General features: G+C 38.4%; 1 protein-coding gene across 1 annotated transcript in view; it reads left to right on the forward strand.

The window, feature by feature from the left end:
* GYS2 (glycogen synthase 2) overlaps positions 1-16394 on the forward strand; it is a 46149-nt gene that overhangs the window by 16638 nt on the left and 13117 nt on the right. The window contains exons 5-8 of the mRNA XM_082495987.1: positions 8045-8189; positions 13077-13194; positions 13606-13726; positions 16218-16324. Of these exons, the coding sequence (XP_082352113.1) occupies positions 8045-8189; positions 13077-13194; positions 13606-13726; positions 16218-16324 (491 nt within the window). The remainder of the gene's footprint in view (positions 1-8044; positions 8190-13076; positions 13195-13605; positions 13727-16217; positions 16325-16394) is intronic.

Raw genomic sequence — 16394 nt, forward strand, 5'->3', positions numbered from 1 at the left:
CCTCATGATTGTCTTTGGATGAGACAATATATTTTTAGGGCTTCCCACCCCAAAATAGAATAGCTGGCTTTCCTGTTTCAGTGTTACTGCATAATTTTCTTCCTTTAAAGCATAATAATAGTTGATTTTAAGATCTCACTGTTGGTCAGTGTTTCTTGGTTAGAACAGTTTCCACCAGCTTTAAGCACAGCAGCTGAGATGGGTGGGAAAGATGCAACTGTACTATGTGCTGTGCTAGATATCACAGAAAAATGGTTGCAGCACAAAAGGAAAGGGTATAATTTAATTGTGCCGAGAGAGACAATCAGACATGCACTGCTCCTGCAAAGGAAAGAGGAAACCTCATGTTCCCTTTTCTAGTCCCCAATACAGTCCACAAAAAGCTTGCTTAGAACACCTCATAGAGAGACCCCTACTCAGGCCTCTGAGGTCAAGTGCTTTTCTGCAATGTTGAAGGATTTGACAGTGGGATCCACAGGCAAAACCATGACACGATTGATGACTGATAAAAGATATTTACCTGGCATCTTCACAGTCCTTTCTCTCTCTCCTTTCGCAGTGCCCTAGCTATGTGTGGCCAGTGTGTTGTTCCTCACTGTAATATTTCCTGTCAGCCCTGACACTGTAACACACTCTCAATATGTCCTCCACTGCTCATCAGCCCTGCCTGCTCTGCGCGCGCACACACACACACACACACACACACACACGCATGTGCATATGCCCACACAGTGGGCTCTTCCACTTCAGTGTTAAACCACCCCTGAAGATAAGCAGGACCAGAAGATATGAGATGAGTTGAAAGATCTCTTTTGAAAATATAAAGGGTTACTGAGATTTTCTTTCTCTGGATTCCACAGTGGAAAATACCACTTTTATTCAGCTTCGTAGCAAAGCTCAATAGGTGCCAGTTGGCACAATGGTAGAAGGTACAAATGTATTCTGTGAAGTAAGCTGGTGAGGTCAGTAGCTTTAGACCAGAGGAGACTTTGGCCCAAGTCCCAACCTGTTTGGAGCGAATATCAATGATCAGGCAAAGGGCTGTGCAGTGCAGGCTGGCTTACATTTTCTCTAGCAGTTCTATGAGCGAAGAGCTCAAGTCACCAGCCCCTGTCAGGTGATAAAACCAGAAGGGAAGGCTCCATGTGGTCTTCTGACAGCTCTCTCAAACACTGGACCTGTGAAAACTTGACCTTCAGCCTTACTAGTCTTATGAGGAAAAGTTAAGAATGACTTAGTGAAGGGTTGCCACACTGTGATGTGTGATTCATTTTGGACTCCCTAAATCATGTAGAGGCCTGGATCATAGGCTACTAAAACTCTTTGTTTTGTAAGCTGAGGGCACATTTCAGCCTGTGAGCTGTATGAGGACATTTTCTCGGGGACTGAAAACCTGGTCAACCCAGTAGATTAGAGCTGTAGATAGCTGGAAGATAGGAGGGTGCCCTATCAGTGCAATGACTGTAAAGTTGTCTGACTCCTGACCTCTTCCCGAGCCATCTGCTCTTTGCCTCGATCAGAGACAGGATTCTGGTTCTTATACAGCATTACTGTATAAGATTGTACAATTCTTATTCTTACAGTCTTACCTCACTTCATCTGAACTGGGAGAAATTTAGCTGCCGCTGCTCCAGTGGAAACCTGGGTGTTAAACCCTTAACAGTGTGCGCAGGAGCAGTAACACTGTTGTGTTCCCAGCAGCATGTAACAAACAACAGAGGGCTATGTCTGAGCTAAGGAACCCTGAAGCGATAACCATACCGCAGTTATTCAGTGTACGTTTTAGTTCCTAGATTCACATTTAAATCACTCTGATTCTGGAGGAAGGAAGGGAGGGAAAACAAAAAGAACAAAACAGAAGGTGACTTGCACAGAAACTGGTAGTGTGTGATATTTTTATTTACTTTTAAGCGTCTGAAGAGCCCTGGGTAAATGGCTGGGTCAGGGACTGCTAACCCTGCCTACAGGCTACTGGCTTGAACTCTTCCAAAGTCCACACTTTCTAATTTCAGTAACAAGCAGGGTATGTTATAAGCTTAATTCCCAACAGAGATATTATCATAGATTTAACTATGCTTAAGAAGTTTCACAAATCTAAATAGTCCAGCCATGTCATGGCTTGGGCTGGGCTGGCCACTAAAATGAACAACAGATGCTTTCTTTTACAGACAATCTCTTTTCAGGGAGAGAAGGATGAGAGAGAAAAGAGACTTATGAGTTTAAAAGAAAACTAAACTACTTTAATGAAAATATTAGTATAATGATAAAAAGAAAATAACGAAATATATACAATATATACACAAGCATATCGAACTCCCAGGATGACAATCATGTCACTAGCAGGCACTGGGAAAGTCCCAGACTAGACTCAGCGATGGATGGGAACTCAATTCCAGACCTGAATTCAGGAACGCACAGGTTGGGATCAAAGACAAACAAATGGACAGAGTCCTCCTCAACACTGGCCATTGAAGAAAGAGAGCTTACTCTTTCATCCCTCAGCTTTTATACTGAGCATGAGGCAGATGGGACGGAATACCCTATTGGTCAGTTTTGGGTCACCTGTCCTGTCCACTCCTCCCTGAAGGTGGGACCCCACTACACTTTTCTGCTTCTGACCCTCCAATGGGACATATAACAAAATTAGCTGACCTTGGTTGTTATAGCAATAGGTATAAACAAGAGCTTTGCTGCATACCATTCCTTGGCATAAATTATAAACAATCAGGTCTTACCACTCTGGAAGCGGGCTACTGTCTTAAAAATGCGCCATTAATTTCAGAGAGTTCAGTTAGTTAGAAGAGTCTTAGCTGCAAAGTAAAATTACTGAACAGAAAATTGGTTGTTTTACCTCAAACCAGGACAAACCAGCATTTTTTTTTCCCCATTGTCCAGTGTCGCTTTTACACTGGTGCAAGTAAGGTTATGTTTGTGCTAAGATAAACTGAACCAAGATAGCTAATCCAGAAGGTAGAAAGTTCTGTGAAAAAAAAGTCCTGAGCCTGTGAAGCCTTTTTCTCTTCAGGATGAACTGACTTCTCAGCTGAAGATCAAGAATGTTAGTCTTTTATTGCTTTCCCCATTGTTTAAGGGGACTGGCTTATTTCAGGGTTTTTTTTGGCTGGTTGGTTGGTGGTTTTTTTGGTCTCATTTCAGCCCTGTGGTGTTTTAAATAGACAAAGACCTTTCATAAATTGACTGAGAGACACTGATGGTCCAGGCTAGCTCATAGGTGAATAGACAGCTGTATTGGGAGCAGTCTTTTTGGCAAATGATCTAACCTGGAATTTAATCTGAGAGTGACCATCTGAAATGGTTTTGTAGACCACTGGTGTGACATAATGGAGAAATTTGTAGGCTTCAGCCTCTGATACTTCTTACTAAAAAATCACCTTGACTCATAATGGAAAGAGTGCTCTAAGGAGAAGAAAAAAAACCCAACTCATTCTTCATTGCATTTTTCCATATAGAAGGTTGCCCTGCCAATGTGTAACACTTTTATTTAAACCTACCAACATTTTACATTCAGCTCATACTGCAGCTCATAGTGCAGTTGGATCTAGTTTGCAAAGTGGTGGAGAATCCTAGCTCGAGAGATCTCAAAGGAAAAATACTAAAAATCCCAACGAAAATGAATAGTCAAGAGCCTTTATGCTGACAATATCGGAGCACAAGCTCTCATTCCACTTAGTACAGTACTTCCCGGCTGTCACTGAGCTCACTGTTATGCAAAGCTTATCCGCTTTGTTAGTAGAGCAGCTAATGGAAATCTGATTTAAGCCAGGAAGTGTAAATTTCATTCTTACTTGGCATGGCAGAGCTGTACCAGAATGAAAGTTCTAGTTGCACAAGATAAAAATCAATGGGAGTTAAATCTGACGTAAACTGAGTTTTAAAAAGAGTAATTCTTACATAATTCAGACAATGGCAGCCAGTGAGATTACGCTAGATGTGAGGATCTTTCCATTCTACCATTTGGTAGATAAGGAATTTAAACTTCAGGCCTAGCTCTCCCTGTTCCTGATTGGACTGCAGAATCACCTTGTGAACTTGAGCGTGCCACTGATTTTAAAGACCAGAAGAGCTAATTTCATTCTCTGCCTAAAATCCTCAGCTGAAAATTCGTGCATCAAATCTATACCTTTTATTTGAGATACAAACTACTTACAAAAGCATTATCCGCTCTTGACATAAGGTTCAAGTGTTAAGGCGAATCTATATTATTTATGCAAAGGGGTCACAAAGTTATTCATTATCAAAACTATGTATTTTAATTCCGGTTTGAGTTAGTCTTGGCTTAACTTCTGTTAGCTTTCAACATACTTTTTTTCTTTGTGAAAACATAGTCTAGTATCAGTATCTAGAGATTTTATGCGGACTGTGACAAATAGTTTACCTGTCTTTCAGAAAAGTATTTACATAGCTAGTATAGTCTTTCCTCTTTTTTGACTCAAATCATTCTTGTGCTTTTGTAAATTCTTTGCAATTTGTCTTTATCGTTTTGAAGTAGGAATGTCTGATTTGGATTTTTTTTTTTTTGTTACTTCAGTGACTGTTCACTATTTCCAAGATAAGCATAATGCCAATAACGCATAACTGCTTCATTTTCTCTTCTTTTTGCATTCAGAGATCATCTTAGCTGTCTTAATCAGAATGTCATGCTGGGATGTTCAAAGGTTACCTACTGTGCCCTCTAAAACGCTAAATTTTAAGACATGAGTGAAATGTTATGCTTATCACATGGACCCAAAGAAAGGACAGAAATGAGCTGTAATTTTTACTCAGAATTGCATTGCAGCAAATGCAAGTTTTACTCCAAAGCATGATGCCTGTGGAACATCTTCCTGTTTTGCTTTGAAATTAGAGTGGCCTTATAAGGGAGGCATTTTCCCCTCTAATTCTTGCCATCATGTAAATTCTAATAATCTGCTTGGTTTCTAACAGTCAAAATAAGAGGGGATCCTCACTGGGAGCAGTGGAATATTTACAGGGAAGTGGATATTGAAGTCATTAGTCTTTAAAAGTCACTGAGGAAAGAAATGGTTGGACTCAATGGTCTTAAGGGTATTTTCTAACCTAAATAATTCTATAAACAGTTAATCTGGCTTAGATCTGTCTTTCTTTTGATGCAGCTCTCATTTGTGACTTTGCTAGTGTTCCCATTTGCTGATAACAGCAAACAAACAAAAGTAAGCATGACGCACTTCACAGATATTTTGCTTTGCCCTTTGCTGAATGTGAATGCTATGGAGCATAGTACACAGGGGCCTGAGCTAGGGCAGACAAGCATTCAGACGGCAGAGCCAATTGCTGAGCAGAAACAGTGGTTTGGGGGTGAAGAGCAGACTAGCTGCACTGGTATTCCGCTTCATTTCAGCGTATTGGCTCAATACAGTGCCATGCCCCGTGTTGCTGCTAATTCTGGAGCTAATACTGTCACAGCAAGCTCAGCTGTCTTTGCACAGTACTGTGTGGACTAAATTTGTCTCCTGCACTGTCTCATCAATTAAGTTCCATTTAACCTGCCCTTCAACTTGTGTAAGGTTTATTTTCTGAAGTCGCTCGTCTAGCCTGGTCAGAGGTGTGCAGTGAGGTTTCTTACCCCACACTATAAGTGAAGTCAAAGGTCAAGATCTTGCTTTACCGATCGGTGGAGGGAACTGCTGGAAAGTGAGAGCAAATGAAATATGAGAACTCTGTGACCTCAGTTTATACTTGCTAATAGACATGGAATTGTGTACCTTTGAAAAAGCGTGCCAAAAGTCATGTGAGTATATACAAAATAAAATATTTCCCATTTCCAGAAGATGAAAAAATGAAAAGCAATGAAGAAATAAACACTACTATGTGCATATATTAAATGCTTTCATGCAATCAAAGAAATAAAAGCTACCCAGAAAAAAGCCATAGTGCTTTGAACAACCCTTTTATGAACCTTTCTCCTAGTAGTGTTGGAGGGAGTGTTTATCTATAGTTACTGAATATGTCCCAAATTTATTTTTTAATTACATTTTTTAAAGAACTCATTCTTCTTGAGAAAGGGAAAAGAGAACAAAAACCTGGCTATTTGTTTGCTGTCAATTTTAATAAGAAGTCAATTCCTCAAAAGGAGGAACACACAGTTAAGAACTGCATGTGAAAGATTTGGTTTAGAGTAAGCGAAGCATCATGCTGGAGATCTGTGGCACTCTGAGGAGTCAAATTAATTAACATTTTTTTCTCTTCCTCTTACATCTTGCCCTGTGCTTTTTCTACTAGTCAACTTCTGTGACAAATGAGATGTATGTTCTAGAGAAAAGATCTTCCTTTGCGATATGGTTGTATTTCATGCACCCAAATTCTTATGGTGAATGCGGAAAATATGATATATGATGATACAACTGAAAAAGGGTATCATAATGTATAGCATACTATGTGGTAAAGCATATTTCCTACCTTTTTCTAAAAATCTCCTTGGCAAGGCAAGCTTAGAAACTCTTGACATACAGGATTGTCAATACCAAAAGAAAACATCTGGTTTCTCTAGAACTTTCCAGCTGAAATTTTTCAAGACTTCTTTTTCAGTCATATTAAGATGGCATTTTCAACTAATATGGTGGAAGCCACTTTCCCACCAGCAGTGTAGCACCACTGCAAAATTAGAGTGCTCAGTGGATAAAAGCACTTAAGTTTCTTAGCAAAACAGTTGTAAGAGATCTATATCTACATCTATAACTAAGTAAAAATAAATAATTATCTGCATAAATCTTGTTCCCTGAAATGGTTCACGTTTGCTGAAATATATTAAAACATCTTCTATACCAACCTTAAGCATGTACTCAGCATGAAAAGTCACGGTCTAAATAGCGTTACTTCTGGCTAAGTTCTAAAGTGCTAAAAGCAACTAGCTGTGACAAAGGTCAGGTAGTCCTAACTATAGAAACTGCTGTCTGCCCAGCCTATAATAAGGGTTAAATCTATTATGGTCAATGAAATTACAGAGTCAAATGCAATCAAAATCAGACTGTGCTCCTAGCATTAAGCAGTGATAACGACAGAGCTCATTGACAGCCACTGTCACTCTCCATGTAACTCACACAGTCTATTTGGTGCCCATACTGTTGACCTTTAGGAGGTCAACACTTCTGTTCCCAGAAGTGAAACATCATGTAAGACTAAGAGATTGTAATTTAATTGTAATCATTGACACCCCGTTAGCATTATTCTTTTTCAGACTACATTGTAGCAATTTTGCACAGGGCATCATTAGTGAACATTCAAACATTTATGCATGGGCTCAATAGGTATTGTGCATTTTCTTCCCATAAGGATAACATAAACTTACTAAAAAAAAAAAAGGGGGGATAGCTGCAAGGTTTAAAGGTGATTTAGAAATACTTTGGTATTTGGGATGGTCTTATCTAGCAGTTTAACTTGCATCTGCCTCTATAAATTAATGGAGTTCAAATTGAAGTAAAAGGAGCAGCGAATAATAGTGGTGGAGTTGGAGGAAGAACATCTCTGAGTCTCGGAAAATATCTCATTTTCTTTGTTCCCTCAGGATTTGTGATTGAGTTCCTACATCCTAACTCTCTGCTACAAGTCCATTTCTCTCTTGCCTATCCATGATTCTCACCATTCTACCCAGTCCCCAGGTTCTCTCCTTATCCCCATTCCTTTTTTTTTCCTCTCCCCTACACCCTCAGTTACCAGCCACTTCCCTGCTCTCCCAAGTTTTTCAACAAGCCCAGGCAAGATTGCAAGATGACATATTACCAAATAGCACAGATCCTTACCTTTCATGGGATCATTAATCTGGGTCTCACTCCATTTGCAGAGGTGCCATTTTTTTTCCACTATCATGCAGGAACTGAGACCTGTCTTGCTTCTTCAAACTCTTTAAAGTTGATAAAATGGTTCAAAAAACAGAAAGACAAACCAACATCATAATCACATGATTCTTACTCCCTGGGGAAATCAAGCTTAACACAAGAGACCTTCTCTATGGTAGTAAGTCTGATGAGCATATCACACAGGTGTTTTTTTTTGTTTTATTATTTAACAGTTTGACATTGACAAGGAAGCAGGAGAGAGACAGATTTACCATCGGTACTGTATGGAACGGGCATCTGTACATTGTGCCCATGTGTTCACCACAGTCTCACAGATAACAGCTATAGAAGCAGAACATATGCTTAAAAGAAATCCTGGTAAGACCTGAATTGTGTTCTTATTGTATTTCCTCTAAGTACCTACATTTCCTCAGACTGAATGAAAATAATAGAGACAGGTATACAAACATGACGAGCCAGGACACATGCATGGGTATGTCTGGCTACACTGCAGAGAATAACCAATTTTCAAAAGAAAAGTGCAGATAATATCACTTGAAACACATTCTAGTAGCATATGTAATCCAGAAGAAATCCAGTTCAGCACCATTTAATAACAGTTTTCCGTACCATTCCAGGAGAGCATTAGTTTAACTCCATGGATGTTAGACTTCCTTTGCAAGAACATCTCGGCTTCAGGAGTTTTGTCTATAGCAGTTTCCAGTGATGGTAATATATTCAGGTCAACTGATGAAAGCAGAAGCTGCAACCTTTGTCATGCATTTCACCAGCTTTTACAGTGTGAGGTTTGTTGCTTTTGCTAGAGATGAGTGATATAGTCTTTTAGAAATGTAACAAAAAGCTTCATATGCAAAACATAATGATAAATAAGTTTTGCTTTCCAGTGCTAATGCTGTTTTTCTTTACTTAATGTTGAAACCAATGAGAAGGCAAAAAACAAACTGTAAATCAATACAGTTTATTTCCATATCTCTCTCACAGCTACGAGTAGCAGCGTGGTTGTAGCCATCATCATCTTAAGACCTAACCGTGATAAGTTTCATACATATAATATTTTCTTATAGACCGACCAGTACAGCTTGAAAAAATAGTCAAGATATGTGCCCAACAGTTTGTCTGACTTTCCCCTTCATATTAGTCTAATAAAATATAGCACTTACCCACAAATCTTGTTGTGTTACATGCATGGAGTTTGCATAAAGTCATGATCCCAGCTTGATGTGTCATTAAAGTTCTCTTTAAATCAGCACAGTGCTTTATAAGGACAAGCCACAATACTCCATTTGCACGTAAGCATCATGGGGGAAAAACTGCAAAAAATTGTCAATAGGATGATGAACTGAAGAGATCTTTCCTTTTTATTTTAAACATGACAGCCATATCTTAAAAGTAATTTAGGTGTTCAGTCACTTAATCTGGGATATCTCTGAAAGGTCTTGTGTTTTACCAAGTGCAGAGCACTTGATCTCTGAAAATCAGACTTTTGAAGCTGTTTTATATTGGCATGAGGCTTCTCCCCACAATAGCTACTCTTGAAAATCATAGTTTATGTTTTGGGATTTTAGGAGACTGAAATGAGTCTGAATCCAGTTTAATTTGGGAGAGAAAATCTGCAGACTGCTCACAGATAGAACGTCAGTTGAAGCTGAAGAGAATTCCATGCACAGAGATTCACAGGCCTGAGATTTTTTTGATTATTCTTGCAACTTTGAAGAAACCAAGTAAATATATTTGATGTCTGGGTTAAAAATTGACATATCATGCTTCAGGTTGACAGAGCTAGAAAGAAATCCAATAGGAATTGGTACCCCACATCCTAGGAATACAGTTATAAGTGGAAAATATGTTCTGATGGGAATAGTTTCTTTGTATCTTAGACCACAAATAAACTGTGTAGAAGTCCATTCTCGTACTATTTATTCTCTTTGAAGTTGTGAAATCAGCATAGACATTGGCTGTTCAGAAAGGTCAGCAATCCTTCAGCAGATCATTAAGTTTGAATTCTGCAAAGGAACATGAATACTGAAAGAATTTGTACACTTCTTGATACACTTTAAAAACAAAGTTTTAGAAGAGGGATGCAGAATTGGCACAATTAACTTTTGTTTGCATTTGAATTTATTTAGGGGTAAACTTTGTAACAGTTTTTAACTAAAAATAACTGAGGAAACATGGTAAGCAGAGCAGTGTCTGCTACTTCTCATTAATGTTAAACTTTGACTATAATTTAAATTATAAATCTCATCACTTGGAAAAGCCCCTTTAAAATTCAGTAGACACGATTGCATAGAGAGCTTTTGCATCAGGACAAAGGCCAATTTTCCAGTCTAAACCTGGCAGAATGACTGCTTGCATTACTCTGATTTCACTTGCTGCTGCTGTTATGTGATCAATAATTTATCAAACCATATTTGTCAAAAGCTTAGTATCTAATGTTGAACCTGTTCTCTTTGACGTATCATGCAAGATTCTGTCAGCCATCATAATTATATTCCCATGATTTGAAAACTGTTACGGGATTTCTAATATTTTCATTCAGGTATGAAACATATGAAGCATATTTCTCATTAATGGTAGAGAAGACTTTGAATCAAAATTCCAAAAGGCTTAAGTATCAGTTAAGATCTAGATGTAGACTTTGTATCTGTATGTAAAATCATAGAATTAAACTTTGAAAAAGTATGAGTCAAACCTGAATCTTAGTGACTTATCAACAGAAAACATCATACTGTGCTATTACTTAAATCAATGTCAATTTATTTCCTATAAATACAAAAGTCAAATCATTCTGATTTGACCTACTTAAGACAATTTTAAAACAAAAATGGCATTAATTCATTAAACAGCAAAAAACCCAAAACACTTGAAATAGGAACAAAGATCTCTTTCATTATTTCTTCCCTAGGGCAAGGGCACTTTGCCTCACACATATTCAAAATATTATTGTACATTGAACAGAAATAGTTAACTGGATGCTTTGTGCCACCATGTCCGTTCTCTATCTGAAAGGCTTAAATAAGAGATGGATTGAGCCCCAATCCTGATGAAAGGGTAAACGAAGCTGCAGTTGAATCAAAGAACATGGGGGTAGGTTATATACAGGCTGCTGCTGGTGGGTGAGGGTTTCCAAAACTCCGTGATAAATAAATGCGAGAGAGTGTATGGAAACTGGCCAGAAATACCCAGTCAAAGATTCTTACTTTATTGGGAAGAGCTTGAAGTGGTTGCAGTCTCAAAGCTATGTTCTGAATGATCCAGTTCTTCCGTGCTGAACAACAAGCGGGTCAGAGGAAGGAGACTATATATTGTGGGTAAAGACAAAGAGAAACGGAGGGTGTTTCTGCTCTGTTGACCCCATGAGGCCACACAGGGCTTTGTTCAGAGCAGCTCCTGGTACTGGGCAGCAGAAGATAAGAACATAGGTTTTCTTGTCAGTCCCACCAAGACTCTCCTTTCTTGTCACTGAGAACCAAATCCCAAGCATCTAACAAGTAAAGATTCCTTGGTCTTCAGTTTGAAATGTGGTATTTCTAGACAGGTCCATTGAAATTTTTGGTATTGCATGGTTACTACTAAAGATTATATTTTTACGTACTGCTGTTTAACCCTGAGTATCAAAACATTTTACAAGAGAAAGAGTGATCAGTGATCACTTACCTGGCAGAGAAATACATATGATGCTAAAGCAGACTGTAAATTTCAAGGAAGTAATTAAAATGGCCATGGTATTTGCATGAAAAATGTCAAACATATACTGGACAGCATATGGAGAACTGATTGTACTTGTTTTAAGATCATCTTGATATGTGATCAACCAGAGGAGCCATAGATGTTTTAAAGAGGTCTCCCTAAGTCTCTCCAGAAATAAGAGACAGTTTTGTATCAGGTCAGATGCTTAATGCTAGACATACAAACCTCTACTTTTAGGGGCAGGGACAGGAAACCCTGAATGTCAGACATCCTTGACTGAAAGTCTATAACAGAAGTAGTGTTCAAGTCCTGTATTGGTGGCAAGCGAGAGACTGTACTCCCATCAGTAACTCTGACGTACAGGGGGGGAGTTAACCATGTGCACTGACAGCAAATGAGATGTTTTGTTTGCACGAACCACGTGTGGTAGGGAATGATATCTTACTGAAGGTCCTTTGAATGATGCATAGAACTTTTAAAGTTACTACAGTTAATGGTTATGGTTACTAGACACCTGATGACACTTGCCAGGAGAACGAGTATGAAATCGGCACCAGTGCATCCTCTAATAATTAGCACTTTCTGCTTCTTTGAAGATTCTTTGTATTTGAAGAATCTCTGGTATCATAAATTAGTATAAGTCTACTGAAGCCAGTTGTGCTACTATGAAATACATCTGCTGAGGAACTGGCCTCCCCTTTCATGTGCCGAAGTGGCTTTCATAAGCCAACTCAAAGAAAAGAATATGACATACTTTTCATTTACATCAGTTAAATTTAGGGCAAGCCTTTAAACAGCTGCTGTGCTCTACCGGAAAGGTGAAGAGCGACTGAATTTCAGTGTTGGTTGGAACAAGCTATGCCTATCCTTATAACTCTATTTATATCCTATAACTCTATCTTAGCAGACACTGGAAATGAACAAATTTTAATTGTAAGATGCTTTGGATTCTTTGAGGAGAGCAGCCATAAAAGTGTAAATCATAATATTCTGTGGCTATTTTTAGGAGAAATCCAACAGATTACTGAAGGGTGGTCTTTTTAAAAAGTTTTCTTATATTCTCCCTTTTCTGATAAATCCTCAGAAGTCTTGACAAAACACACCTCTCGTGCAATGCAGTAAACAAGTACATAGTACAGCACAGTTTCTGCTTTCAACAGCTTTCAATTTATAGTGATAAAGCAGGCAACAGTGACATCAAGAATAAAGAGCTAAAGGGCATATTGCTCAAAAAGCATATGGCTAAATGGAGACATTACTTAAGTCTTGACATGGGGAGACCTCACTGTTCAGCAAGGTCTATGCTGATGTTGAGTACAGGTCAAAATGGCACAAAGCCACTTGAATGCTATAGAGAGTCGAGTGCCACATGAAATAGCTTTGTGGAGTAAGCTGGTGGAGACCATTGTGTTAGACAGTGCTGTTCCCTGTCCATGAGTACTAAGAGTACATAACCTGTTCACATACTGACAACTGAAAGACACGATGGTTCTTTCCTTAAAGATTTCTCTAAGTCTGAAGATGTCTACCTCTGCCTTTTCTCTGCTTTTCCAGATGTTGTCACCCCAAATGGCTTGAACATTAAGAAATTTTCAGCAATGCATGAGTTTCAGAATTTGCATTCCATGTACAAGGCTAGGATCCAAGAGTTCATTCGAGGTCATTTCTATGGGTATGCTTTTACTTTTCAAAAATTAGCAATGGTTGTCCAACACTATTTAAAGCAAGAACTAAAGCAGGAAGACCAACAAGTACTTCATAGAGGAGGTGAAATGTTAGCAACTTATTCAAATATTTGTCTGGGATTTCTCAGTCAGAGACTAAAGGAATTTTAGACACCAGTTCTAACTCTGTTTAACAGATTGTGGGATCAGGCAGAAGGTCTTGATTTCATTATTTCATTATTTACCCAAGATGCAGTTTATCAGATTAAGATAGTCAATTTAAAGAACAGCAGAAAAGCCTCACTTTCATTATTTTCTTGGGATAATAAAGTCCTCCAGAATAGAAAGCTGTTGTGTGTTTTGTTTTATTATTTCTTGAGAAATACTTTGTGCTTCTCTGTTTGTTTGCTTGGTTTCAGCCACCTTGACTTCAGTCTTGAGAAGACCTTATTTTTCTTCATTGCTGGAAGATATGAATTTTCCAACAAAGGAGCTGATATGTTTCTAGAAGCCTTATCAAGATTGAACTTTTTGCTGAGGGTAAGAAAGCTTCTGCAAATGTAGATAACATAGAGCTTATGCTGAAACTTACCATACTATGGAAGTCACCTGGAAGAATTTCCATGTCATACTCTGGTTTATAGGAAAACAAATATAGGATTTTCAGTTTTCATAAAGCGCTCTCCCTGAATCATCAGACTATATATAATGATCTCAGGCTGCTTAAAAATAATTGATTACATAGTTCAAGAAGTTAATCTATGGTTACCCCCCTTGGTTTTAGAGAAAAATACTGAAAATATGGTTCAAGAATTTGCCCTGAAGTTTTACATATTAGAAGGCAAATAAAAAATTTAATGATGCAATTTAAAAATATGTTTTTAAGCAAATTGTTTAATTCATTAAGACCTGACCATGATCTTTTAAATCTTTGAGTACTGTTATTGCATTGAATGGGAATCTTGCATTAAAATGCAGTGTGGCAGTGGCCTGATGAATAAGCATGGGGAAGCCACTCACACCTCTATGCTGCTGTTTCCTCAGGTAAAAAGTGAGTACAATGTTTATAAAATGCCTTTATGGAGTACTTTAATGAAGATAAGTCCTAGGCCTTGTCATGACGAAAGAGCAGAGTGCTTACCACCTATAAATGAGGTCATTGAAAATGTCTCCAAATGTGTCCCAAAGACTGAGACATTTAAAATAAAAAATTTAAAAAATGCTAATCAGTGTTCAGTCATCTAGCAAGGATCAATTGGCTGTTGTCCCAGACTCTGTCTTTTGTACTTTTATCATTTAAATCATATGGAAAAACTGGATCAAAATCTTGATGCTATATTGTCAGCAGGGCTGAAAAAATACTAATTTTCAAAGCCCTAAGTACATTTGTTCTACTGCCACCTTCTATTAATACACCAATACAGCCTGTGGAATTCCTGGAAATTCTTAATCCATTCACTCACGCAACAGGTCTCCTTGCATAACTTAAGTATTTCTTCCACAACTTTGGCAAAAAACTGACTTTTGTTGTTTGGCAATATTGTGCAACTTTAGCTCCCTTTTAGTGGCATTACATAGCTATTAACTGTAAATGCTGATAATGAGGAAGGCCTTATGTGGTAAGAGGGAAAGAATTGCTTGAGCAATGATTGCAGCAATCTCTTATTTTATCTAATGATTTATATGGCATCAATGACAAGCTAGGCTGATTGAAAGTCAAAGGAAACCGAGGCTAATTTTTCAAAGCTCTCCAGAACAGTGTACTGGGACTTGCTTCTGCCATAAGCTGGGCCTGGCTTTGTTGCATTACTGTTCCAACATGCATGCCAGCACCTGATTAGCTGTTCAAAGAACACTTGCTCTGCAATTATTTCAAGAGGTAATTCCATTGGGAACAGCAGAATACCTGTACTACTTGTGAATCTGGGAACGATGATGTTTCTTAAACAGGTCCCAGTGGTGTGTCTGAACCTAAAAAATACATAGTGTTTGATGGAATTGTTTTGCTTTATAGGGTCCTTTTCCTTTGCTACTTGAAAATATTACTCACATTTTGGAAATAAAATACGAATGTTGGGACAGTTTTTTATACACATTGAGATCATAACCTGATGGACTTTGAACCTGCCTTAAAGAGACTGAAGGGAAGAACCTTAAAATGATAGATGACTACCGTAGTTTATTTTAAACTATACATTTCCCCATACCTCAATATGAGAGAGGCATGCTCATAACATGTTTGTGTCCAAAGTTTAGAATGGAGGCAATTCAAAATAATTTAATTTTTACAGCTCTGAACAGAGTTTACTCTTAGCTTTTCTTTAGATAGTTGCTGACAGGAGTACAACCTCGTTCTGCTCCATGTGAGGTATCCCTCTGGGACCTGGTATTCTGAATCTTGTTAGTGGACAGGAGAAACCAGCAAGTGAAACCATCTATAAGAAAAGGGTCAGATTTTACAACCAGTGCTTTTTACCTTTACAGTATCTGGACGTGAGAGTTGAACAAGAAATTACTTGCAGCTTTTTGTGTGTCTGGCAGGTTCTTTGCCGGGGGTTCATGTAAACAGTGGTTGCTATCATGCCTCTTTCTGCTCGTACCTCTGGAGTGCTATTGCTGTAGAAAGTAGTCCCGCTTGCCCCATGCCCGGGCATACTCAAGCTAGTAAATTAATTGCTCACTACTTTAAGCCAACAAAGTTTGTGTCAGGTGAGAAAATTTGTGTAGGTTTTTTATTCTTTGCCATTTACATTCATATCCTAAGCCATGGCTTCTAAACCATGAGAAGTCAGGAAGATCTCTAGTACCCAAATAGGAATTGGGTGACATCTGTTTATGAGTCTCTATCCTTAGCTATACCTCTGACTTGACAAAGACTTCATAGCTAAAGGGAGAGGTATAAGATCACAACCTTCCTGGACAGCTAATCGAAGTGCACTGACTTTTCCTGCGACTAATTCTTACTGTTAAAGTTGGCTGTGATACCTTGTAGTGAGATTTTTTTTTTTCTCTCCATCTTGTGTCCTTGTAGGTTCATAAGACTGATGTTACAGTTGTTGTGTTCTTCATCATGCCAGCAAAGACAAACAATTTCAATGTGGAAACCCTGAAAGGACAAGCAGTCCGGAAGCAGCTCTGGTAATTGCCGTTCTCACTGAGGGCCTTGTACAGTGAATTGAGGAGACACGCAAAAGTTTCTGATGAAGAA

This window comes from Vanellus vanellus (genome assembly GCF_965231255.1).
Source record: "Vanellus vanellus genome assembly, chromosome: 1".
NCBI classification, from domain to species: Eukaryota; Metazoa; Chordata; class Aves; order Charadriiformes; family Charadriidae; genus Vanellus; species Vanellus vanellus.